The sequence below is a fragment of the Callionymus lyra genome, chromosome 2 (assembly GCF_982586985.1).
Source record: "Callionymus lyra chromosome 2, fCalLyr1.hap1.1, whole genome shotgun sequence".
NCBI lineage: Eukaryota > Metazoa > Chordata > Actinopteri > Syngnathiformes > Callionymidae > Callionymus > Callionymus lyra.
In genome coordinates, this window is record NC_141819.1 from 38,128,121 (window position 1) to 38,153,574 (window position 25,454).

At 39.7% G+C, this 25,454-nt stretch overlaps 3 protein-coding genes, 3 non-coding genes and 1 pseudogene across 6 annotated transcripts; 6 read left to right on the forward strand and 1 right to left on the reverse strand.

The window, feature by feature from the left end:
* The first annotated feature begins 115 nt into the window (after positions 1-115).
* eif2ak1 (eukaryotic translation initiation factor 2-alpha kinase 1) lies at positions 116-9,836 on the forward strand. The gene is made up of 15 exons (XM_087785030.1): positions 116-381; positions 1,441-1,611; positions 2,763-2,899; positions 2,987-3,030; positions 3,492-3,591; positions 3,674-3,754; positions 3,831-3,924; positions 3,993-4,041; positions 4,134-4,494; positions 4,580-4,682; positions 4,818-4,924; positions 8,431-8,545; positions 8,615-8,694; positions 9,254-9,487; positions 9,589-9,836. Exons 1-15 carry the CDS (start codon positions 216-218, stop codon positions 9,712-9,714), a joined length of 1,968 nt encoding a protein of 655 aa, XP_087641156.1. The 5' UTR covers positions 116-215; the 3' UTR covers positions 9,715-9,836.
* LOC148086794 (ankyrin repeat domain-containing protein 61-like) lies at positions 4,937-8,422 on the reverse strand. Its single transcript, XM_087785033.1, has 5 exons — positions 7,925-8,422; positions 7,550-7,644; positions 6,503-6,674; positions 6,093-6,293; positions 4,937-5,949 (listed from the first exon to the last, which is right to left on the reverse strand). Exons 1-5 carry the CDS (start codon positions 8,096-8,098, stop codon positions 5,317-5,319), a joined length of 1,275 nt encoding a protein of 424 aa, XP_087641159.1. The 5' UTR covers positions 8,099-8,422; the 3' UTR covers positions 4,937-5,316.
* Positions 9,837-10,330: 494 nt separating the features above from the next.
* LOC148086795 (5S ribosomal RNA) lies at positions 10,331-10,464 on the forward strand (annotated as a pseudogene).
* A 680-nt stretch (positions 10,465-11,144) lies between these two features.
* Positions 11,145-11,263, forward strand: LOC148086796 (5S ribosomal RNA). Its single transcript, XR_015710619.1, has one exon. It is a non-coding gene; the product is annotated as a 5S ribosomal RNA (ribosomal RNA).
* A 1,929-nt stretch (positions 11,264-13,192) lies between these two features.
* Positions 13,193-19,110, forward strand: LOC148086797 (cadherin-6-like). Its single transcript, XM_087785034.1, has 12 exons — positions 13,193-13,245; positions 13,313-13,475; positions 14,939-15,233; positions 15,305-15,415; positions 15,490-15,666; positions 15,732-15,919; positions 15,998-16,242; positions 16,746-16,879; positions 16,950-17,071; positions 17,134-17,251; positions 18,093-18,320; positions 18,385-19,110. Exons 1-12 carry the CDS (start codon positions 13,223-13,225, stop codon positions 18,489-18,491), a joined length of 1,911 nt encoding a protein of 636 aa, XP_087641160.1. The 5' UTR covers positions 13,193-13,222; the 3' UTR covers positions 18,492-19,110.
* A 5,046-nt stretch (positions 19,111-24,156) lies between these two features.
* On the forward strand, positions 24,157-24,275 carry LOC148086798 (5S ribosomal RNA). Its single transcript, XR_015710623.1, has one exon. It is a non-coding gene; the product is annotated as a 5S ribosomal RNA (ribosomal RNA).
* A 966-nt stretch (positions 24,276-25,241) lies between these two features.
* On the forward strand, positions 25,242-25,360 carry LOC148086799 (5S ribosomal RNA). The gene has a single exon (XR_015710632.1). It is a non-coding gene; the product is annotated as a 5S ribosomal RNA (ribosomal RNA).
* The last annotated feature ends 94 nt before the right edge of the window (positions 25,361-25,454 follow it).

Here is a 25,454-nt window from a genome sequence, read left to right on the forward strand (position 1 = left end):
ATGTTTTATTTTGTTTGAACATTTTAAGTGCGTATTCGTCAACATAGAGTCTCATAAAATACGTTCTGCAAACTACTATTGTCAGATGGTCTCAGTTTGTCTTCTGCATGGCGTCGGTCGGCTTGTCGGACATAGACTAGCAACGCTTTCTTAAATCCATATTTATCCGTCTATATATTTCCTAAATGGGCTTAAACTAATAATCAGAAGACACCATGTTTAGCGTAAACATTGACGGCAGTAAAATTGTGTGGCCCAATGACTGTTCTAGCAGCAGCAGCTCCAGTAGTTTGGTACATTTCGACATGAAAACAAGCAGAAAACACCAAGTAAATCTGAGTGATGTGGCGCAAGAAGACGACGATTCGGTCGAGTTTGACAGTAAGTCATTTAAACTAATCTGCTGTTAGCCTAGCTACCATTGAGCAGAGGGGGAAAGAGGAAGTTATGTTACATTGTTTGAGCTATGCTTCTTACGCCACTTTCTTATGCAATGTCGTCATGCATTTCCGCTTAAGGACTCAACTTGTGTTTCTATATTAGCCATTCACAACACTATCATTATGATTACTATTATTATTATTTGATCGTTGCAGTGTTATATTTATACTGTGTTACTGTAATCTGTTTTGTATTTGAGTTACCCTTCATTTGTGGCATTTCTGATTTTCTTTACCCTTAGCCTTTTTTATTCATTTAATTTATTGTAAATGTCTCCTTAATTGTATCATTTTGGACAACAGTGCCAGAGTTATTCCATTTATTATAGATTATTAAAGATACACCTGTAAAGGCTTTAAAGTAAAGTCAAATAAATGTCTTCAAGTTCATTCTATGATATGGTTTAAGTAAGTAAGTAAGTAAGTAATTTTTATTTATATAGCGCTTTTCCAGACCAGGGTCACAAAGCGCTTAAACAATCAAAACAATATTCAATAAAGTATATACTTTAAAGGGCAAGATAAAAACTGATAACACAACAGGAGTTCCAGAAAATCATAATAATGTTTGAATCCTCACAAGAAGCAATTTTGAGGAAGCATTCTATGACGATCTTCCCCAACATTTCAAATCTCCCTTTGCTGCTCTGCTGCTCTGGTGTGTATCTTTTAAATATGAGGCCGTGTCCATTTGCAGGAGGTCGAGGGTGGACCTCAGAGATAAGCAACCATGCTGTGAACGCCCGCTTGTGTGTAAACAAGATGTGTGTTGTTCACTCAGGGTTGTGGTGACAAAACATTAGTTTCAATTCTTGAAGTTGAATTATAAGAAAAATGGACCTTGATAAAAGAAACATTGTAGAGATGATAGCCAAAGCTATCGAAGAAGGTAAGGGAACTTAATTTTGGTTTTATTTTTAATAAATGCGTCTTCACAATGTTGCTTTTTAAGTCTTATTACCAGCCACTGTTAACATATTTTCCTCTTGTTTCTATTTAGCCTCTGACACAGATAATAGTTGTGAGGTGTTGATGGCCGGACAAAAGCGTTACCCATCCATCCAAGAGTTTGCCTCAGCGATCCCCAACCACCTTCTGCTGGGCTCTCTGCTGGAACACCTGTGCTTCGTCTATGAGAGTAACCCAGCACGATCTAGGATGCTTTTTAAAGGTACATATTGTCATAACAGTCAGTTTTTTGATTGTATACGTCAATCCTGAAACTACTTATGTTGTTGATAACAGTCTTAGGAAAATGGCAAAATAGTTCTGTGCTGAGGAGTTAAATGAAATGTTGGATTTGATATCAACTACATCTCAGTTTATCCAACATCCATTACTCACCCAGTTGCTTAACAGAGGAAAGAATTATCCCTCTTAAATGTTTGTGAATTTATTTTCTTTCCCTTTTTCAACATTATATCCAGAATTTCTACACTTTTTTTCAGGGAAAGACTTTCAGATAAAAATGGAGAAAACAAAAAAAGTAGCTGGACCTGCTAAAAAACAAACGTAAATCTCACTAAAACTGAATCAACCTTGGCTGATTTCTCTGCAACAATAAAGTCCTATGAATAAGGATATTACTAATTTTTACCATTTTAAAGATTCGACTTTTTTGAGTTAACCTGTATTAAAGGGCGTCTTGTCTTGTCAAGAACCACAGGCTTATATGACTTTTTAAATTAGTTTAAATTAGTTAGTAACAAATTAGAAACCTTTGAAACAATAATAACAGAAATGTAATAAATGTTTTTTGTTTACCGATAACAAATCTTTTCACAAGCTTGTAAAAATGGTGTATATGTGTTTTGAAAGTGGTATAACGCACAATAACAAAAACAGTATAATTTCTCTCAGCATCTCCATCTTTTTGGATTAGCCATTCTTCTCTCCCAACCTCATCTACCTTTGTTGCGATTGTTCAGAAGCAGAGCCTTGCATTTGAGGTTATGAACCTTGGATATACAATGTTAAAGACTGTTTTGATAAGATTGTTTGGGGAAATGTTTCATCACAGCGCTTATATCTTCCATCTTTTTTTTTTACACTAACAAAAAAACAATATACAGTAGTAGTGTGCACTGAACAACATACACAGAAAATGCAACCTCTTCCTGTATCTGGCTGTGATGTCCCCTGTGCAGCAGAATACCCTAGAAAATGATGTCACCACTGAGTCTGGACGCTACTGGACTCTGTGATGCCTTCTAAGCAGGAAAAGTCTGCTCTGCCCTTTCTTAAAAAGGGAATGTTTCAAATGCCATTTAATAGTTTTTGATTTTGCAATAAGTCATGTTTGTTTATCTTCCTCTCTTCTAGTTATTGGTCAACGATTAGCTGCAATGAACCTTCTGTCACCGTTGGCTTTAAGTGATGAGTTCAGCACAGTCAGGCTTCAACACAACCGAGCGTTCACAGAACTGCTACATGCTGCTAGCTCGTCGCTCTACCCACAGGTAACACACAAACTTTTCCATGAGTATAATTTACGGTTGAAAAATGTTTTAAAAGAATCACAAAACATTTTGACTGTACTTCCACAGAGTCACCAGCCGTACGACCCAAACATGCACAATCCTTCTGTTAGGTAAACACTGCTCTAAATATGACTACAGAACTGATCTGTCAAATTGTTGCAAGTGTGTTGAGACTTAACATTTTCAGTCTTCTATGCATGATCTGCAGACGGAGGTTAAAATCAACTTAAGAGCTTCTTAAAATGAAATACAATAGTAGGTGTTTCAAGCTTATAATGTCTAAGAAGTACATTTTGTACAATGTGTTGATACAATTTAATAATATTTACAATTATTTGATATTTACAAAAAAAGTTTAGTCATGATACAGTTGTTATGAACATTTTAAACTAAGAAAATCTATCAGCTAACGAGACAGGTGATGTACATTTTTATAATTTTAGGAAATCACCTTTTAGTTGCGTGATAAAGTCTGTCAATTGTAAGAAAAAAAAAAAATATTTAGCAAAGTGAAAGTAAAATAAATATTAAAATGTTAATGTTAGTTTCATTCTGGAATGTCTTGTTGCAGAGCGAAGGAGGGGCTATTTCAGGCACAGACCTCACGTTATCTTAGTGAATTTGAAGAAGTCTGTCGCCTCGGAAAAGGATCATACGGAAATGTGTACAAGGTAAATGGATTGAATCATTGTAACGTCTTATAAAAAAGACACAACGACTTGAGTATGTCATTCTTCCTTTTCTGACTTGAAGGTTCTCAACAAACTAGATGGACAGTTTTATGCTGTTAAGAAGGTTCTCATTAAAAATGTATCAAAAGAAGACTGTATGAAGGTAATCAGTGGCAATGATTAATTCATTAGATTTATTATTCACGTCTACTTGTATTAAAGATGTTTTGTTGTTGCAGGTCCTCAGAGAAGTCAAAGTGTTGTCCAGTCTGCAGCACGTCAACGTTGTGGGTTATCACACAGCCTGGATGGAACATGTTCAACCTGCAGCATGTTGGTTTATTTTAATTTGAAAATCGCCTGGTGTTACATTTGTAATTGAATGTTTACATCCGTTACAGACTCCAAATCTAAACTACCTGCGTTGAAGTCCCCTGGATTACTAGACGTGTAAGAATGATCTAATGCTGTTCGAGGGAATATGTCATGATTATTAATTTTTTATCTTATAATATTTTGTTTTTTACTGGCTTGTGTTGCAGTTCTCCTGAAGGGGTCGGCAACTCCAGTTCAAGCTCATCCATTGTTTTTCAAAGCCTCAACCCGTCACAGACCGATCCTACCTCAAGTGACCCAGTGCCTGAGCAAGACGGCCTCTCTGCTAATGTGTCGACTGTCCTATGTCCTAAGAAAACGACGCGTATCCCCGAAAACTATGTCCCCTGTGTGTTTCTGGGACAAAAAGGTCCCACGGAATTTACTAAATGTCCCGCGATTGATTGGGATACGTCGGCACTGTTGGAGGAGTCGAGCAGGAGCAGCTCAGAAATGAACAACCACTTTGTCGATGAGAAGGACTTTGGAAACTTTGCAGGAGTACACACACTGAGGCCTTTAAATGAGGTCCGTCCCCTTTCCTGCCTCACACACATCTGAATGCTGATTTTCATGACGCGCTGGTTTCATAATCGTCCTCCACTGTGTGCAGGTTCAGTTTCACCTGATGCTCTACATCCAGATGCAGCTGTGTGAGCGCTCACTAATGGATTGGATGGTCGAGAGGAACGCCAAACCCACACATCCCTCAAATTGTAAGTGTGGTATTTAAAAATAAAAACAATTCAAGTTGCATCCACTTTATTACATTTGTTATCATTTATTTTGAATCTCACATTTTCTACTTCCCTCCGATCATTTGATATAAGCTCCCTCATAAATACTTTCAGGTCCTTATGCAGTGGTTGACCCGGAACACACCACCAACCTGCTGAGAAAAATACTTGAAGGGGCGGAGTACATCCACTCCCAAGGAATCATGCATAGAGACCTAAAGGTAACGCACATATTGACACAGTCTTGTGTGCATTGTATGTTGTGGCTGATTTAGTCTTAACCAGTGGTCCAGGTACCGATCAGATTGTTATACCGAGGCATTTGTTATAGGGCAGCACAGAAATTAACAATTTCAATGTTCTATTGATTATTACTGTCTGAAACATGTTTGATTTTGACACACAATGGAACTATCTCTGAACTAACACTACGGTGTCTCTTGAAATGTCAAGATACCCGTTTCATAAAAGTTAAATTAGAAAATTAACCTGTAAACTAGTGACACAAGCTTCATAGGATTTATTTTTCAAGTGTTTTTAAAGTCCATCCGTGAATATAATGAGCGCATTAAACCAGTTTGCGGTGTAAAAAAAAAGGGTTGGTAACCCTGGTCTAAACTGCCTGACCGTGCTGATGACTATAAGCTGCATCAAATAAGTTATTGTCCGCCACAAACAAGATGTCCACTCTGTCCTCAAAACATTTGAAGAGAGAGTCATAAATCCTCTCTGGAAGTATTACCTCCAGGTTTTCTCTTTCCGATTGAATATAGGTCAGATAGATGTGGTTCTTGCAGATGTCCAGAAGCCTCCTTGGCTGTTGAGTGAGTTTCAGTATCTGTTCTCGCTGCTGAGAGAAGCACGCCAGCGTCAGGGTCGATGGCAAAAGGCCTCTTTGGTTGTAGACAGTGAGTGGAGACGTTAAACTCAGGAGTTTCCCCAGCAATGCTCTGTTTCTAACATTTGGTGGATTGTTCAAGAACAGGAATAGACAGTTCTCCCCAGAACTGGTCAGTTTATTGACGTTGGCTCCGTACTTCAGGAGAAGGTCCACCAAGGACTTGTTCCCAAAAGCGCAGGCTTCATGTAAAGGTGTCCGTCCATCTCTGTTCAATACGTCTGCCTTCGCTCCCTTTTCCAGCAGGTCAGAAATGAAGGTTGTGTGGTCTTTCCGCTGATCATGGCTTTGCAGAGCCAGTGCAACAACAGCGAGATGTAGAGGCGTGTTCCCTGAACTCTTCACTCCCTAGAAAAGAGTTTTGTGCAAACGTTTGCCAATGTGATTATTAGACGTGAAGTAATAAATTGTGACAATAAGTTAATCTTAAGACGGTGAAGAGTCTAAGCACGTGTTTAGAAACTAATACAGCACAGAGGAAGAATATTTACCAAGTTGATATCAGCACCATGGTCAACCAAACAGTCTGTTATGTCCTTGTGGAGGATCCCCGCTGACATGTGAAGTGGAGTCATCCCAGCGCCGTCGTAAACATTCACATCTGCTCCGTAGCTGCACAGAATCTGGACAGCAGGCAGCGACGAGCACTGTATGGATAGATGTAGGGCTGTCTGGTGATGCTTGTCCTCCACCTGAAATTGGTCCCTCATTTTTAACGTTTTCTAAAATGTGCTGCAAGTCATTTCATGTTGAACAGGAAACACCAGACTTGCTATCCAGAAGCATCTGAAGTGTCTAATGTAATGTCAACCTATCTTAAGTCCGTGGTGAATGGAATTCCTTTCGTAATGGATTTTTTATAAGACAAGAAATGCGTGAAAGACAAAAACAGTGTTATCACCGGTGCGTTGATGTTGAGTGGAGCTTCACAAAGAAGCCGAAGACAAGCCTCCACCCGTCTGCACATGTTAGTTAGTGCTTCGTGGTACTTGGAACTCCGCTTTAACCCACTTATGTCAGACCTTGGCCATGCAGTTATCACCAAGTGTAGAGCGGTGTAACCACGCTGGTTCCTGTGACGGGAGCAGAAAGGGGCCTATGCGTTGAATACATCATCATTTAAAAATTAAGAAATGTACTGTACTTATTTTCTGCAAATAAATCCGATACTTCCTCATGATACGTCCATCTGACAAGATGGATCCTTTACTTTTAGTCACTAGATTTTACAGAGAAATTAATAAGTATTAAGCTAGCCCTATGTTTGTTAACTGAAGCTAGTTAGCATTAGTTTGCTGCCGGAGTTCTTTTACCTTCAACTCATTTTTTTGCTAGAAGTATGTTTGAAGAAATTTAGAAGTTACCAGACCAGGTTGTGTTAGTCCAAATAACTTTTGGTAATAGGTCATAGTAAATGAACAAACAAGAGTTGTACAACCTGTTTAATTCAATATTTTCTGGATGCTTGGAGTAGAGGCTGTTTTTGTGGAGATATGAGGTCATATTGTCCACTGCAATTAAATCAACATCTTTCAGATGTCCCAAGTCATCAAATCTTTTTACATACATTTTCAAAACATGGATTAAAAATAAATAGCTGGTGCTTGTGACCAGACCCAAAATTTCAGAAAAACCCACATTCGGTAAGTTAATTTAGACAAAACTTTTTGAAGATCATGTCCAAGAAGTATTAAACAAATATTTTAAGTCGCATGTTCTTAAGTGTGTAAGATGAGAATCATTGCCTACAATTAAACTTAGACTTCCAATAGCGGTAAAACTGACTTACATTGTTCAAATATTTTTGCCATTTGTCATTGAGTTTGACACCTCGTTTTAAGTGAAGCAGGCCGTTGCGTTTAAGGGAGTAAAAACTATACTTTAGCCTATGAAAGAGTCATGTATCACACATACACAGTTCACTGCACACGTCTCTAAAGCGTCAAACCTGATTTCAGGGTCTGCCCCCAACGCCAGAAGGCTTTTCAGACTCTTCACTCGTCTGTTTGAAGCAGCAAAATGGATAGGAAGGATGTTTGGACCCTGAGGCAAGACAAGACGAGACAGAGTAGAACACTGTCAAACAAAAATATGCTCAGTCTTACACGCCTTGAATTATCTTTTAATAGCTTCTAACAATATATTCTAACATTTCTTTATTCCTGACCAATCTTTTTGTTATTTGGTAATCAAATAAAGTTTTTCTTTGAATCAACATAAATTGACTAAGTTTACAGAGTTTCCATATTACTCTATTTAGATTCTAAATTATTATTTTATCTCCTCACATTAAATGTTAGTTATCATAGGTGTGAACACGTACCTTCCAAACACTGTTCGCAGGTGACATCTTAAGTAAAAAGTTGCTTCCAAACTCTCCTGACATGATGTCAATACACGCCAGGTCTTCATCCATCACAGCTTTGTAAAACATCTTGCTGCGTTCTGTGACCAAGTCTGTTTGTTCATCGCTCTCCTCCATGTCTAGCTGCAACATCGCGACTGTACAACTGCGCTGCTGTCTGTTTGGTCATTCAGGAGGTTGTCAAGAACTGGTTTGTCTACCTAGTTGGAGTGAGCATGCCGCTTCAAGAGAAACAATTTAGTTCACGCCCTATTGTCTACTGACATGCCTATTTGGTACTCGTGTGTCTCATCTGTTGTAGGTGTTCAGTATCCAGAGAGCACATACCCGGGGACAAGTGTCTCTGTTTGACTCTTAACAGTAGTATTAATGGACATTACACAACTTTAACATAATAATTTCTTTCCATCTATCATTTTTTTCTCAACGTATGATCATTACATTTTCCACTTTTGTTTTGACAGCCACGAAACATTTTCCTTCATGGTCATGACTACCATGTACGCATCGGAGACTTTGGTTTGGCTTGCAACGACATCATACTAGACGGTACCAAAAGTGCTGCTTCGCCCAGTAAAGGTAAATACCAGCTTTAATTTTGTTTTTCTAAGAACCAGCATCATTTAAAACTTCTGCTTGACTTTACAGGGTTCTCCCATACCTCAGGTGTTGGAACATTTGTGTATGCTGCACCAGAACAACTCAAAGGTTCCTACTACGATTCAAAGGTATAATGATAAACACTTTTTGAATTATTTTCTCTTACAGTTTCTATGATTTTAAATAAATGTTGGTCCTTTGTTATTCCTTCTTTTCCCAGTTATTTTAAATGTGGTGCAGATTTAAAAAGTGTTAAACTGGAAAAAACATCCAATAAAGATCCTTTATCCTGAGGAATTTGTTAGCCGGCTGTACAGAAGATAAGAATATCAATTATTTTTTTTTGGGATCATATTGTCTGACAGGAGTTGTATATAAAAAAGGATGGTATTATCTCTTAATGTCAAAAGTCTACTTTTGTTTTGCTAGAAAAATAAACCTGTAAACTGGTGAAAATGACTGAAACACAAACTCTTTATGATTTATTTTTTAACTGAAGGTCAGTTAGTGAATGTAATGCAGACATTAAATCAGTCCAGGGTGCAAAAAAGTTTGTAGACCCTGTTGTAAATAACTTTACTGCAATCATTTCCAGTTACATGCCCTCGAGGCTAAAACAATCGACTCATTCGAAGTGAAACAACCAAATATAAATGTTTAGTCTGTGATGATCTGCTTCTCCCTCAGTCGGACATGTACAGCATCGGCGTGTTGGCCTTTGAATTGTTCCAGCCGTTCGGTACACAGATGGAGCGGGTCAGGACCCTGAGTGAGCTAAAAGAGGGTCAAATCCCAGAAGCCTTTCGCCAAAAGTGGCCCGTCCTGACCGAGCACATCGTGAGTCTTACCAGTAAAGACCCTGCAGTGCGACCCACTGCGAGCCAGCTTCTGCACAGTGAACTCTTCAACAGCAAAGATCTGGTACAGACATTTTTTAGACATTTGAAAACAAAAATGTGTTGTAAGATCTGCTTGCCCTGGAGATATTTCAGCTTCTTCAAATATTTTCATTCCCCCTTCAGGTCATCCACGGTCTACAGAGGAAAGTTGAAGAACAAGAGCAAGAAATAGTTGAGCTGCGGAAACAGATCAGTCAGCTCAGGACCTCGCAGACACCAACTCGTCTCTCTGAGCCTGAGAGAAATTGACTTTCAGAAAAGTGCTTAAAGAGTGTTTTTGTACGGAAACATTTACAGTGTGTGTGTGTGTGTACCTGAATGATGTGATGCAGTTGCAAGTATTTATTGGGTTAATAAAACCTTTGAACACATTTAATTTGTTTATTTTTTTTATAAACATGAATATCATGGTTGGAAAGTTAATTAATTTACAGACAAAAGGCAACTCATGCTCTATTGCTCATTAGTCTGGTTGAGAAGCTCCTGGATGCAGCCTAGATATGCAAGTGTATTGCTTTATTCAAAAATTGCTTTATTCCACTGTACTGCACTTATAGTCTGCCTTATTATTAATGCAAATAAAAATTTAAAAATATATTATAAATAATATATTGGCAAACGTATTGGATACGGAACCAAATAATTTGGCCACAAAATGGTTTTATTGAAAAGCTCTTGTTCAATAGGAACGATTGAAATACAAATAATGAAATACAGACTAATGATTTAGACTTCACGTGTAGTTATGCGGACCTTGAAGCAAAAACATAGGTGTCGATTAAACTGAGGCTTCATCGAATCAGATTGAGAGTCGCAGGAGGATTGTGGGTCAAGTATAAAGGCGCTCGCTTTGACATCAGCAGTTGCTTACGGCCATACCACCCTGAACACGCCCGATCTCGTCCGATCTCGGAAGCTATTCTATTCTATTCTAAGCAGGGTCGGGCCTGGTTAGTACTTGGATGGGAGACCGCCTGGGAATACCAGGTGCTGTAAGCTTTTGCACTCCCTCCGGCCCAAGTCCAGGACCGTGAGGCCAAAAATCACATGACATTCACATTTTGACTTACTTCCACGGGCCAGTCCACCACACTTAAGCCTCAAAGGATCAGTAACATTCTCCTCTAGTTATGGCCAAGCACTTGTTTTTAGTCCCTTTGTTTTCAACCAAAATCAACAAGTCTTTATTATTTCCAAATCCCATTGCAAATATTTATAATTGTAGTTTTTATTTTGGCCACGAGATGGCGGTGTTCACCATTTGAGTGCGTTTGTTGGCATGCGAAGGTGGCGTCTCGCAAGGACCAGCTGTGAAACTAACATTTTCCATACATCCACCTGTAACCAAGGCCTGTAAACTGCTCCTCAGTCAAGTTCTGCACCTCCTATATGTCCCAATATTGTTGACGCCAAAGTATCTGTGCATTACGGATCCTGATTATGCATTTCCCTGCTAAAAATAATACAATAACCTCAATCCAAATGAATGCTGATAAGACGCTCGTGGTCCATTATTTTGACCTTCTCCTGGCAAAACCGGGGCGGGTGATAAAGTATCATTAGATTGGAATATGTGGAGACATGAGGATGTTCGTCATGCGCTAGTGGATGGAATACTACAGCAGTGACAGGAGGATTGTGGGTCAAGTATAAAGGCGCTCGCTTTGACATCAGCAATTGCTTACGGCCATACCACCCTGAACACGCCCGATCTCGTCCGATCTCGGAAGCTAAGCAGGGTCGGGCCTGGTTAGTACTTGGATGGGAGACCGCCTGGGAATACCAGGTGCTGTAAGCTTTTGCACTCCCTCCGGCCCAAGTCCAGGACCGTGAGGCCAAAAATCACATGACATTCACATTTTGACTTACTTCCACGGGCCAGTTCTGTCGCGTACGAAGTAGTAGTAGTGGAAGTAGTAGTGGAATTAGTAGTAGTTGAATTAGTAGTAGTTGATTTAGTAGTAGTGGAAGTAGTAATTAGTACTAATTCCACTAATGCTTCCCAGCATTCACACAATGAATGCTTCCTAGCATTCACACAATTAATGTTGTAGGACTTGTCTTTCATGGAAGTCCCCAATGTTCTCCCTCAGAACCAGGGTCCACCATTTCCTTATTGTCGGAAGGTCAGACTGGAAAACAAATATATATTGGAAGAACTCAATCTTTGTTTGAAAAAAAAACAGAGGTTAATATTTTCATTTGCAAATACTTCTGTGAAGTTGTATGGTGCCGCAAGGTATTCTAAAAAAAAAGAATAAAAAATAAATTGGAAACAAGTTGAATAATAAACGTGTTAAGTAGAACCCAAATTTGAAATACTTACAACCATATCTCCCCATCAGCATGTAGACTCCACAGTCAAGCCCACCAATTTTTTGTATGAAAAGGCCCAATGGAGTTTTAGTACTGAACACACACTGAATACTGAATACATTTTTCTGTTATTCAACTTGTTTTAAAGATACACACATCCATGCAACATGCAACCATGACAGCTGTATCACCACAATACACACAATGGACGTGAGGTTCTGGTCTGAAGCCCACATATGTGTATCGTATAGTCTGTCAAACATAAAAATGGTTAGACTTTTACGATGCAACATGTGAGGAACTAACTAAACTTTTTGTATCCGTGAATCGTGATGCGTTTCTTATCGCCAGATTCTTGCCAATACATACCTTTAGTAGTTTAGGTAACAAACTTTCTCTCCTGGATGTTCAGCAGGTTTTAGAAACTTGAATAGTCGCTAAAAAACTTGAAATGAAGATATTGTATGGGGAAAAAAACATGCAATCGCCTCGAATGTGAGTTTAACGCGTTCTCTGGCTCCCTCTAGTGTCTAAATAGTGTAACTGCAACGTCGCCTCTGGTACAGTTTATTACATGCATTTGTTTACAAAACAATACGTAAAGCAGTTTGTTGGTCACGTGACCAGAACTTAAAGACTCCCTTCTTCATAAAGCTTGATTAATCTCACTTCCCTGTTGTTTCTAACGCAGGAAAAAGTCTTCGAGTTTGTTTTCTCAGCATGAAGAACTTGTTCCTGTTCGGCGCTCCGGAGATGTTCCAGTACCACTGCGAGCTGAAGAACTTCCGCACCAGAGAGAAGGACCTGGAGGTTTTTTCTTTCGATCTTCAACAATAAACAATGAAACAATTTCCCGAAGGAGACCTCCTGAGGAATCAATAATGTTATACCTAGGTAGAACTTACTTTTAAGCCGTAAAACAGTTTAATTGCATCTTTATTGTTTCATTCTTTATCCAGGTTCTGTATTTTTATTGTAATATTTCTTGTTTTTAATGTGTATTCTTTTAAAATGGATCAATGTAAAGGTTAAAACAAATAAAAGATAATATTATTATTGATTGTTGATTATTTTGTCTCATTATTTGTTCCTCTTGAATCATTACTTTTAAATCAAATAGAAATTATAAATATTTATTATTATGATTTATTGTATATTCATTTATTTATTTATGTTTTATTTACCAAAAAATTAATAATCTTTACGCGCTTTATTCTCTGGCGCGCGCGAGCTCCTGCCAGCACGTGTCAACGCGCGCGCACAACACGCACTGGGCCCGTGCGCCGATTTTGCAGTTTTTATTATTTTGAACACCGCGATCTTATAAACGTCACAAAGCACGCGGTAGGTCTTTGTGGTGGCCTTTGATCTTCCTTTAATCATGACGTAGTTGAGGATCATCTCTGGAGCTTCTCTCGCGTCCAGATCAGTTCAGAATCAGATGATCGTTCGTCTCTCTTCAAGGTAAGTATTGAACCTTCTGAGGAACAACTGAAGGAAACATATCTAATCATTTAAAATGTTTTCTCAGCATGAAGAACTTGTTCCTGTTGGTCCTGCTGCTGGGTCTGGTTTTCTCCTCGGACTCGAGGCCCCCGAGCAGACACATGGTCCAGAACGATGGATCCGGATCCAGAGGGATCAGAACGTTTTTCATCGGGGAGGACGCGAGAAGTGGCACATCAGTCACCACAGTAAGAAGATCTTTCATTTAGTTTTTGTTTTATTAGTTTAGATTTTTATTTAGTTTGCTTACACCAGACATTACTAATATTTATACAAACTAATAATATTAATAAAACAATTACAAATGTCATTTAATGAACAAGGAAATGAGAAGAAAATAATAAACCTCCCCCCAAAATAAATGTAATTATGTATTTTAAATCTATTTATTTTTAAATATTTCAGAAGAACCAATTTGTGTTTGTTTTTTGTGCTAATCATTTCTATGGTTTTCATGCTAATTGTTTTTAAGTAGAACTTTATTGATCCCTCAGGAGGTCTCCTTCTGGAAATTGTTTTTTTCCAACTAGACACAGCAATACAGCAATTATTCATGAAAATAAAAACAAGATCAAGAACAAAGAGAAATAAAGAGAAAGAACAAGATGATTCAATCCAATGTTCCCGCTAAACAGCGCGCCTGCGCAATCGCGCACCGCTTGAAGATCGCAGACCAGCAGCAGCCAATCTGAGCTCCCGCCTCTTCCACTACGCAGGGAAAAGTTAATATGAATCGAGAATAAAAAGAGCAAAACGTGCAGACTTCCCGACAGTCATATTACGCAGTTCAGAAAAACGATATAGAATTATAAGCTTTGTTTTTTTAATAATATATCGAACAAAATAATGCGCGTTTTATTAAAATGTAAATAATCCACTGCTCACCTCTGTAAATGCAGTATTCTTGTTAATAAGCGTGTATGTAAAATATAAACATTTAAACAGAAGCACATGAACTCACTCATTTAAAATAGTGTGATACATGTCAGACATGTTTAATATTAGCAATTGTAAACTGTTAGTTTAAATTCATGTTTTCATATGTTTTTGTTTTTTCATGATCACAGAAATGGAGAAATGTAAGTCTTGTGCTTCATTTAAATATGATCGACATATTGAAATGGAGACATGGAAAGGGATGAACCCGTCTGAATTCTTTTGTTGATTTTGACATGGAAAAAGGCTCGAATTCGTGTCACGCACAGATTCTTACATCTGAATATTTTTTGTGCACCATTTGGGTTCAAATGAACGACCATTTTTATTTGGAAATCAATGCAATTCTTAGCACATATGAGTCTGAACTTGTCTGCAGTGGAGGATGAGATTTAACACAGGCTGACCCTGAGCTTAAGACAAGTCTCATGGACATTTTTGGAAGTTACTCCCAGAGGAAAAGTATCTTCTTATGAGCAAATATACTCCTCCGACCGGACTATTTATATCTAGTTATTTATGTAAGTCAGCATTTTTATGAAGATGATAAAATCCACACATCCTTCCACCATGACTGATTATCAGTCCATTCACTTCATTCAGTGCTAGTCATCTGAGTGAAGTATGTTCTTAATATTTTGTGTTTTGGTGCAAACTTTTCGTGTTTTAATGCTAAATATTGTATTTTTTCGTGCTAACTATTTTGTGTTCTCAGCTCCAGTTGGACCAGGACCCTGGTGACGGCAGCATGAAATATGTTCTTTCTGGCGAGGGAGCCAACGACCTGTTTGTGATGAACGAGTTCACGGGCTACTTGTCCACCGAACGCAGTCTGGACCGCGAGCAAAAGTCTTTCTACTCCCTCGCGGTCACAGTCCTGGACAGACGGACGGGTCTCGTGGTGGAGCCCGAGACCCAGTTCACCGTCAAACTGATCGACGTGAACGATAACGCTCCGACATTCAGCCAGAAGACGTATGTGGCGAGCGTCCCTGAGAATTCAAAATGGGGTGAGTCGTGAAGTCCATCATCATCAACAAGGTTCTGAAGATCTACCTCCTCTGACACTTGTGTCCGTCAGGTACGCCGGTGGTCCAGGTCGTGGCTACAGATGCAGACGAGGGCGCTAATGCTCAGATCATCTACAGCATCAGAGAAGAAGAGCCTCATTTCTCCGTGGATCCCAAGACAGGTTGGTTTGGATCCAGGAACGGTTCTGATCGCTAAAGAGAAGGTTTGAAGTCCACGATGTTCCTGCTTGTTCAGGTTTGATCCAGACTGCCGCCATCATTCCTGCCTACCTGGACCGAGAGACCAGAGCCAAGTACCAGTTGGTTCTGTTGGCTTCAGACGCGATGGGACCGTATGCAGGACTGACCGGAACCGCCGTGGTCCACATCAGTCTGAGCGACGTCAACGACAACCCGCCTCGCTTCTCTCAGAGTGAGTCCACGAGCGTCAGACATTTTGAAACGGAGATTAAAAGTTGTCGGTTCTATTCCCCTCAGATATTCACCACTTCAGGGTCCCGGAGTCCGTCCGACCCGGCGCCTCGGTGGGCAGAATCAGAGCCAGCGACCCGGACGAGGGAGAGAATGCGGAGATGAAGTTCTCCATCGTGGGAGGAAACGACGGAGACGTGTTTGGGATCCACGTGGACAAGAACACCCAGGAGGGCGTCATCGTGGTCAACAAGGTGAGAAGAACCTGATATGTCCTGTGACCCGGATGTGATCTCAACACCCTCTAACATTTACCTCACTTGTCTCCGCAGCCTCTGAATCACAAGACCATGATGGTGTACGAGATCCAGGTCCAGGTCCAGAACACCGTGGATCCCCCTCCTTACGTCCTGGAGAGCTTCAGAGACGTGGCCCTCGTGCAGATCAGTGTGGACGAGGAAGACCAGCCCCCCCTTTTTGACAAGACCCAGTATCTCATGGACGTGATGGAGGACGCCTGGGTGGGCACGACGGTCGGAACCGTGCACTCCCATGCGAGGCCAGAGAGGCCCGTCAAGTGAGACATTTTTATTACTTTATAAGGTTCTCCCCCGTCTGAAATCTCAGCGAACGAGAGGTTACGAGAGCGGAGCCCATTAGGACATAATAATTACTTAGCTACTTAATTAATACCAGGATTTATGACAAGTGGTGACAAACCTTAATGTTTGACCAATCACACCAAAGTGGGCGTGGTTATAGTCAACAGAGATATAGGAAAAATACAGAAAATATAGTGAAAAATCATGTTTTTAACAAATTAGGTTGTAGTCGATATAGTTTCATTTTGTATGCATTTTATAATCCCAATATGAATGTAAATAATCTATAAAAAACACCTTATTGGTTTTAAAAATGTATTTTAATGCAATATAAATACAAAAGAAAAAGAATAAAAAAGAAAAGAACAAACTTTTATTATCGTAGATCTGCTGGGGTGTTTTTGGCGCCCTCTGCTGCTGAGAGTTTAGAAGACACATCTTTTCTGATGTTCTGAGGTTCCTCTCTGGATTCTGTCAGATATTCCATCGATCTGAACACGGACGTGGGCCGGATGTGGGACGTCGACGACACCGGGACCGTCACGGTGGCGAGAAGCTTGGACAGAGAGGCGTCGGCCTGGCACAACATCTCCGTGGTCGCCACTGCAGCTGGTCAGTCAGAGAGTCCCAAGAACACTTTTGTTGTTGAACCTCACATCACCGTGACTTTCTACCTGTTCAGGTGAACCTGGTCTCAGCAGCAGCGAGGCCGTCAACATCCGTGTGCTGGACGTCAACGACAACACCCCCGTCTTGGTGGCCGACCCGGCCTTCGTCTGTGACGGGTACCAGGCTGCCGGTCAGGTAGGAGTCTTTATTAAACTTCTACGTCTACTGGACCTGACTCCTGCTCGTGTCTCCCAAAGCTGGTCCAGACGGTCTCGGCCGTGGACATGGACGACCCGCCGGAGGGTCAGAAGTTCTCCTTCAGCATGAGGCCTGAAGACGCCGCGACCAGCCCGTTCACTGTGCAGGACAACGGAGGTGGGAAACACTCAATAACTTTAATTATCTACAGAATTTAAGTCTAAAACTGGGTCTGGGTGACCCCCATGAGGTCAGATTTAGGTGTGGCCTCTAGTAGCGTTGGTACTGACATTGAGGTCAGATTTAGGTGTGGCCTCTAGTTGCGTTGGTACTAACATTTATTTTTATAATAAATATATCGTGTGTTGCTGACAGAAGCATATTTCCTTCACTTATAAGAAAAAAACTCTACTTTTCCGTTATTATACGTTTTTTTGGGCTAATAATTGTTCAATTTTTGTGCAAATTATCTTTCTGTTTTTCATGCACATTTTTCCAGTTTTGCTAATGATTTTTTAGGGCTTTTTATTCATATTATTTTATTTTTTTCCAAATTTCTTTTCTGTTTTTTTTTTGTAAAGATTATGTGGCAGTTTTTTTGTGGTACTTCGTTTATATTTTTTTCCAAATTATTTTTCCGTTTTTCGTGCAAATTATTGTCAGTTTTTTTCGTGCACATCTTTCCAATTTAGTATTTAGTTTTTCTATTTTTGTGTAAAAATATTATTTTTCAGTTCTCTGTTCATCTGTTTGACGTTATTTTCTAGTCTTTAGTGCTAAAAGTTTGTCTTTTTGTTATATTATTATTTTATATTTTTGTGCAAATCTTTCTCATTTTTATTGTGCTTATTATCTTTCGTTCATTTTTATTTGATGGAGTGCACAAATTCTCCTCCCATGATGCAACACTAATAGACACAGGGACACATTCATTCCTTATAAAGTTCTCTCTCTCTTCTAATTGATTATCTCTTCTTTTTTATCCTAATTATTTGTCTCTTTCTCATGCCAAACTCAGACAACAGGGCACAGATCCTGACCCGGCAGGCCCTGTTCAAGCGCCACGAGCGAGACACCTACCTGACCCCCGTCATGGTCGTCGACGGCGGGACCCCGATGCAGTGGAGCGTCGGCATGGTGACGGTGAAGGTTTGCAGCTGCGACGGCGCCGGCCTCTGCCAGGAGCAGAATACAATCGCGCTCGAAGTTTGGATCGCTGTCGCCGGGTTCAGCGTCATCGTGCTGCGTAAGTCGTGCTCGGTCACTTCCCTTCGATGGACGATCTGACGTTTGTACTTGTGTCTCCGCAGTGTTCGTGCCTCTGATCATCGTCTTCTGCTTGTGGAGGAAGAAGAAAACCACTCGTCGTGAAGATGATCTTAATAACATTTATATTCCTTCATCATTCAATTGTTGACAACTGAAGCTTTTTTTAAATGTTTACTGATCAGAATATTTATTATTTAATCAACCATTTATTTGTTTCAGTTTTCATTTACATTTTTATTCATTATTCACTTTTAATAGATATAAATATAATATGTCTGCTCAGTTTTTCTGTCAAATGTTGATTTTCATTCTTTCACCATCGATGTTGTTGATGATTGAAGCTATTTTTAGAAATGTTTACTGTTATGTTAATCAATAATTGATTAGTATATTTTAATTGTTTATCCATCTTACACTTTTTTAATGTTCCAAGTTCAGTTGAAGGTCAATTTAATCTTTGTTTTTTGGTCATCAAATGTTTGACCATCGATGTTGTTGATGATTGAAGCTGTTTCTAAAGGTTTTGTGTTCATTATATTTATTTGAATCATTTATTAGTTTATTTTCATTGTTTTTCAATCTTGCACTGTTTTAATGATCCAGGTTCAGTTGAAGGTAAACGTAATCTTTGTTTTTCTGTCATCAAAGGTTGTTTTCTTGGTGAAGATTTTTAAATGCAAGGATTTTACAAAAGGAAACTGTTTATATTGAGACACTTGTCAAGTTCTTGAAATTCCAACAAAATAATCTCTAAAGCGTGGCAGCCATTTTGTTCATTTTATTTATTTCATTTAGATCCACTGAACACTCGAAAGTATATTAGTCGTCATGACTAGGTTTGGTCAAATTATCCCGTCTGAAGATGGGTCCAAATTTTAGCCTATGTCTTATTATTGTAGTATGTTTTAAAGAAAAAAAGAAAAAAGTAATGTTTGACTTAAATTACATATTAATTTCGGTTTTCAATAAGAATAATTTACACGAGGAAAGAAATGGCACAACAAACACTTTTATTCCAGAGAAAATATATCATTTAGTGTATGCTTAGAAAGACCAAAGGTGCAGTTTGAGTTTTAAAAAGGAAAATAAAAAGTATTTAGAAATATATAGCGTTGTCAAGTGCGTAGTTGTTGTTTATCCGCCAGGTAGAAGCAATGACCCTAAAGACGCCGTAAAAAAAACAAGCGAGGAAAAAAAGGGACCAATGGCTTTACACAAATGTTCACACGCGACTGTCTGGCTTCCGTAAACATCTACGGCGACAGCTTTACTGAAAGTGTCCAGTGACGTCATGATGTTCTGGTTCCCTTGGATCTGTCCTCAGCCTTTGACACAGTTGATCACCAGAGAAGACTGAGGATGAAGAGAGACTGTCTGGGTCTGCGTTACCGGAGGAGGGTCAATCTGCAGACGGTAATTTCAGACGGAACGTTAATCCAGACAGGAAGTTGTTTCAGACGAGTGATTTTATTTTAAACAGCGCCATTTTTAAATACCTGTTTGCGAGCATGTTTTTTAAACTAATCTGTTACACATTCAAATGATAAACATGATTTTCATATCGACAAAGCGTGATTACATTTAATTAAACGGGGAGTTAGTTGAACGTTCAACACGTATTTAGTTTATTTATAATTAAAAACAACACAACTAGTAAACAGCGCTTTATAGATACTTCTGGTAGATAATGGATGATCTAATAATACCTGCTACGTAATGTGACTTAATGAAAAATAACATGTTTTGAAAACTATATGTTATACAAACTATAAACTATTTGTTTTTTTTCGTTGTTTATGTCCTGCAGCAAGGGTTACCATAAACAAGTAATTATTGTATTGCTATGAACTATTCACTCACTTGTTTATTTTTACCATAATAGAGAATCCCTAAATGTTTTAAGATAAAAGTTTTTGCGTATTGTCTCAAAATCAAACATAATGAGTGTTTATTTTTATAAAATCCTGAACAGTTCCAAACAGACACTGGAACACTGTACACAATATCTTGGCAGTTTCATTCTTCATATCTGAATAAAACCAATAAGGTAAGGTAAGGTAAAACTTTAATGCTTAAATATGAGACACATTCAACAGTAGTTCTCGTCTGATGTATTCATTTTTGCATTGCTGTGAAGATGTTAACAACACACATATATATGTATATATATATATATATATACATACAAGGGATGTGTGGAAAGGCCTGAAGAACATCTCAGGTCATGGCCAGAGTGGAGCCAGAGCCACAGCAGGGGGAGACCAAAGATGGGCCACTGAACTTAACCAGTATTTCAACCGTTTTGATCTTTCCTTTTCTCCCTCTAAACGGCGGACTTTACCTATGACTCCAGCAGCTGTCACCTCCAGAAGTTTTCTGACGACTCGGCCATTGTGGGCTGCGTGTCTGGGGGGGGGCGAGCTGGAGTACAGGTCAGTCATCAAGGACTTTGTTGACTGGTGTGAGAGCAACTACCTTTGCTTAAACACCAGTAAGACAAGGGAGATGGTGATTGACTTCAGGAAAAAGTCCCCACCACATCAACCGGTGAGCATCCAGGGCTCGGACATTGAGCTGGTGGACAGCTTCAAATACCTGGGTGTTCACCTCAACAATAAACTGAACTGGTCTACACATATCAACGCCGTGTACAAGAAGGCCGAAGCGCCTCCACCTCCTGGGGAGACTGAGGTCCTTCGGAGTGTGCAGACCACTATTAAGGACCTTCTATGACTCCGTGGTAGCCTCTGCCATCCACTACGCTGTGGTCTGCTGGGGAGCAGGCAGAACGGACCGGGACAGGAAGAGACTGAACAGGCTGGTCACGAGGGCCGGCTCTGTCCTGGGCCGCTCGCTGGACTCGGTGGAGGAGGTGGGAGAGAGGAGGACACTCTCCAGACTATCCTCCATCAGGGACAACACTCTTCACCCACTGCACCTGACCGTGGAGGAGCTGGCCAGCTCCTTCAGTGGCAGGCTCAGGCACCCCCAGTGTAGGACGGAGCGTTATAGAAGGTCCTTCATCCCAACTGGTGTCAGGATATTTAACTCTCTACTTTAAATATCCTGATGCTAATCCGTAGTGTTTTTCTTCTCGTGTGTTTTATTTTATTCTATTTTATTTTGTTAATAGTGTTAAATGTCTAATATTGTAAATAATCTGTATATTTTTAAGATCGTTTTATTTTTTTAATTATTTTTTTCAACTGTTCTGTTGTAAAAGTGTGTTTCCCCTCTGGGGATGAATAAACATTTCTATTCTATATATATATATTTATGTTCATAAAACTTTATTTACGTAAAACTTCCACACAACAAAAGGAACTAACAAACTAGAAAAGAGTGCATCTCCGGACGAAAATGCAGCATTCACACAATTGGTAGTACCGGAAGTAGTAGTGGAATCAGGAGAAGTGGAACTGGTAGTGGAAGAAGTAGTTGGATTAGTAGTAGTGGAATTAGTAGTGTAAGTAGTAGTTGAAGTAGTAGTAGTGGAAGTTGTAGTGGAAGTAGTATTTGAAGCAGTAGTTGTGGAAGTAGTAGTTGTGGAAGTAGTAGAGGAAGTAGTAGTAGTGGAATTAGTAGTAGTGGAAATGGTAGTGGAAGAAGTAGTTGGATTAGTAGTAGTGGAATTAGTAGTGGAAGTAGTAGTTGAAGTAGTAGTAGTGGAAGAAGTATTTGAAGCAGTAGGTGTGGAAGTAGTAGTAGTGAAAGTAGTAGTAGTGGAAGTAGTTGTGGAAGTAGTAGAGGAAGTAGTAGAGGAAGTAGTAGTAGTGGAATTAGTAGTAGTGGAAGTAGTAGTAGTAGAAGTAGTAGTAGTGGAAGTAGTAGTGGAATTAGAAGTAGTAGTAGTGGAATTAGTAGTAGAAGTAGTAGGGTACAGTGGAAGGAGTTGAAAGTTGAGTTGAAGAGTTTCCCCATTGAAATGAACGGGGGAAAAGGGTAGAAAAAGAGGAATAAAAGAAAGAATGGAAGAGATAAAAAATAACTTTTCCACAGACTACACACCAACTATATCTAAACAAAGAGAAAAACTCAAATTTCATGGCACCTCTGGGTTTGAACCCAGGACCTCAGTCATCAAGAGCAAGGGTCAAACCACTAGACCATCAAGCCATGAAACATATGACATTTATTTTTTGATATATCTTTACAGTATTAAGCAATAGTTCCTGTTTTTTTTCTGTCTGGTTGAGGAAGTCATGTGTTCATTTATCCACGATTGCTTTCACCTGATCAATCGTGTCATCTTGTGCTGTGTCTCAAATCGCATACTAATCTTAGTATGCTAGAAGTTAGTATGCATCAGTTTAGTATGCATACTAACTAGTACGCAAATTCTCCGCAGATAGTATGTCTCAAATCAAACCCTGAAGCTACACACTAACCGGAAATCACATGATTGCTTCTTCTTCTACTTCTATTTAACGATGTTTCAAGCAGCTGTTTGAACGCTATCGCCGACACCTGCTGGCAGCATGTATTGCAACTTTGGAAAAAGAAATAAAGAAAAAATATGAGAATCTAAATAATCGCGAGATATTTAAGCTGGTATCAGCAGCGAAGACGTGTTTATCCTCCTACTGCTGCTGAAAATACACATTTAAGTATATGCATATATATGCATTTATATATGACGTAACTTCCTTTTAAAACGTTACTAAAATGGCGGCTGTTTAGTGTGGTTAGTGTCCATCGAACCATGCTAGTTTTGTGGGCGTGTTAGTATGCCAATTAAGTATGCATGGCGCACTAAATTTCGCATACTAAGAATTGAGACACACTAACGTACTAAAAATACTAACTTTTAGTACGCTAGTATGCGATTTGAGACACAGCACCGGTCTTTGTTCAACAAGTAAACCTGGACACTCTTGTCTTGATTCATCAACTGTTTTCTTCTGCTCCAGGTTCTTCTAAAAGGAACTTTTTCCTGCTCCAGCCACACTGTACTTTATTATTGATCTGTTTTTACTTTCTCCACTGTAGTCTTACTTCAACTGTAAAGTTTCATATTGCTATGAATTACTCTTAGTACTAGTAGTACTACAAGCACTTGAGGTAGTATGAGTACCTGTAGTACTACAAGTAGTTGTACTACTACAAGTCGTTGTAGTACTACGGATACTAGTACTACTTCGACGAGTACTAGTTCTACTATGAGTACTCGTAGTACTAGTACTCGTATTAGTACTCTAGTTCTCTTACTACTAGTACTCTTCCACGGGCCAGTCCACCACACTTAAGCCTCAAAGGACCACTAACATTCTCCACTAGCTATGGTAAGCACTTTTTTTTTTGTCACTTTGTGTTCAACCAAAATCAAGTCTTTATTATTTCCAAATCCCATTGCAAATATTGATCATTGTAGTTTTGATTTTGTTGTGTTCACCATTTGAGTGCGTTTGTTGGCATGCGAAGGTGGCGTCTCGCAAGGACCAGCTGTGAAACTAACATTTTCCATACAGCCACCTGTAACCAAGGCCTGTAAACTGCTCCTCAGTCAAGTTCTGTACCTCCTACATGTCCCAATATTGTTGACGCCAAAGTATCTGTGCATTACGGATCCTGATTATGCATTTCCCTGCTAAAAATAATACAATAACCTCAATCCAAATGAATGCTGATAAGACGCTCGTGGTCCATTATTTTGACCTTCTCCTGGCAAAACCGGGGCGGGTGATAAAGTATCATTAGATTGGAATATGTGGAGACATGAGGATGTTCGTCATGCGCTAGTGGATGGAATACTACAGCAGTGACAGGAGGATTGTGGGTCAAGTATAAAGGCGCTCGCTTTGACATCAGCAATTGCTTACGGCCATACCACCCTGAACACGCCCGATCTCGTCCGATCTCGGAAGCTAAGCAGGGTCGGGCCTGGTTAGTACTTGGATGGGAGACCGCCTGGGAATACCAGGTGCTGTAAGCTTTTGCACTCCCTCCGGCCCAAGACCAGGACCGTGAGGCCAAAAATCACATGACATTCACATTTTGACTTACTTCCACGGGCCAGTCCACCACACTTAAGACTCAATGGACCACTAACGTTCTCCACTAGCTATGGTAAGCACTTTTCTTTTTTTTTTGTTCTCACTTTGTGTTCAACCAAAATCAACAAGTCTTTCTTTTTTTTCAAATCCCATAGGAAATATTGATCATTTTAGTTTTTATTTTGGCCACACACGTCATTCATTTATGTATTATTACTTTAATTTACGATAAGCAACTGATCGATTGAGAGACCAGAAGCCAAAGAGAATGGAGCTGGAAGAATTATTCCACGAGATTGACTTGAAGTACTGCATTTGTCTCACAGGAGAGCGACAAGATCAAGCTGTGAAACTAACATCAGTCAAGTTCTGCACCTCCTCTATGTCCCAATATTGTTGACGCTAAAGTATTATTATTTCCAAATCCCATTGCAAATATTGATCATTGTAGTTTTGATTTTGGCCACGAGATGGCGGTGTTCACCATTTGAGTGCGTTTGTTGGCATGCGAAGGTGGCGTCTCGCAAGGACCAGCTGTGAAACTAACATTTTCCATACAGCCACCTGTAACCAAGGCCTGTAAACTGCTCCTCAGTCAAGTTCTGCACCTCCTATATGTCCCAATATTGTTGACGCCAATGTATCTGTGCATTACGGATCCTGATTATGCATTTCCCTGCTAAAAATAATACAATAACCTCAATCCAAATGAATGCTGATAAGACGCTCGTGGTCCATTATTTTGACCTTCTCCTGGCAAAACCGGGGCGGGTGATAAAGTATCATTAGATTGGAATATGTGGAGACATGAGGATGTTCGTCATGCGCTAGCGGATGGAATACTACAGCAGTGACAGGAGGATTGTGGGTCAAGTATAAAGGCGCTCGCTTTGACATCAGCAATTGCTTACGGCCATACCACCCTGAACACGCCCGATCTCGTCCGATCTCGGAAGCTAAGCAGGGTCGGGCCTGGTTAGTACTTGGATGGGAGACCGCCTGGGAATACCAGGTGCTGTAAGCTTTTGCACTCCCTCCGGCCCAAGACCAGGACCGTGAGGCCAAAAATCACATGACATTCACATTTTGACTTACTTCCACGGGCCAGTTCTGTCGCG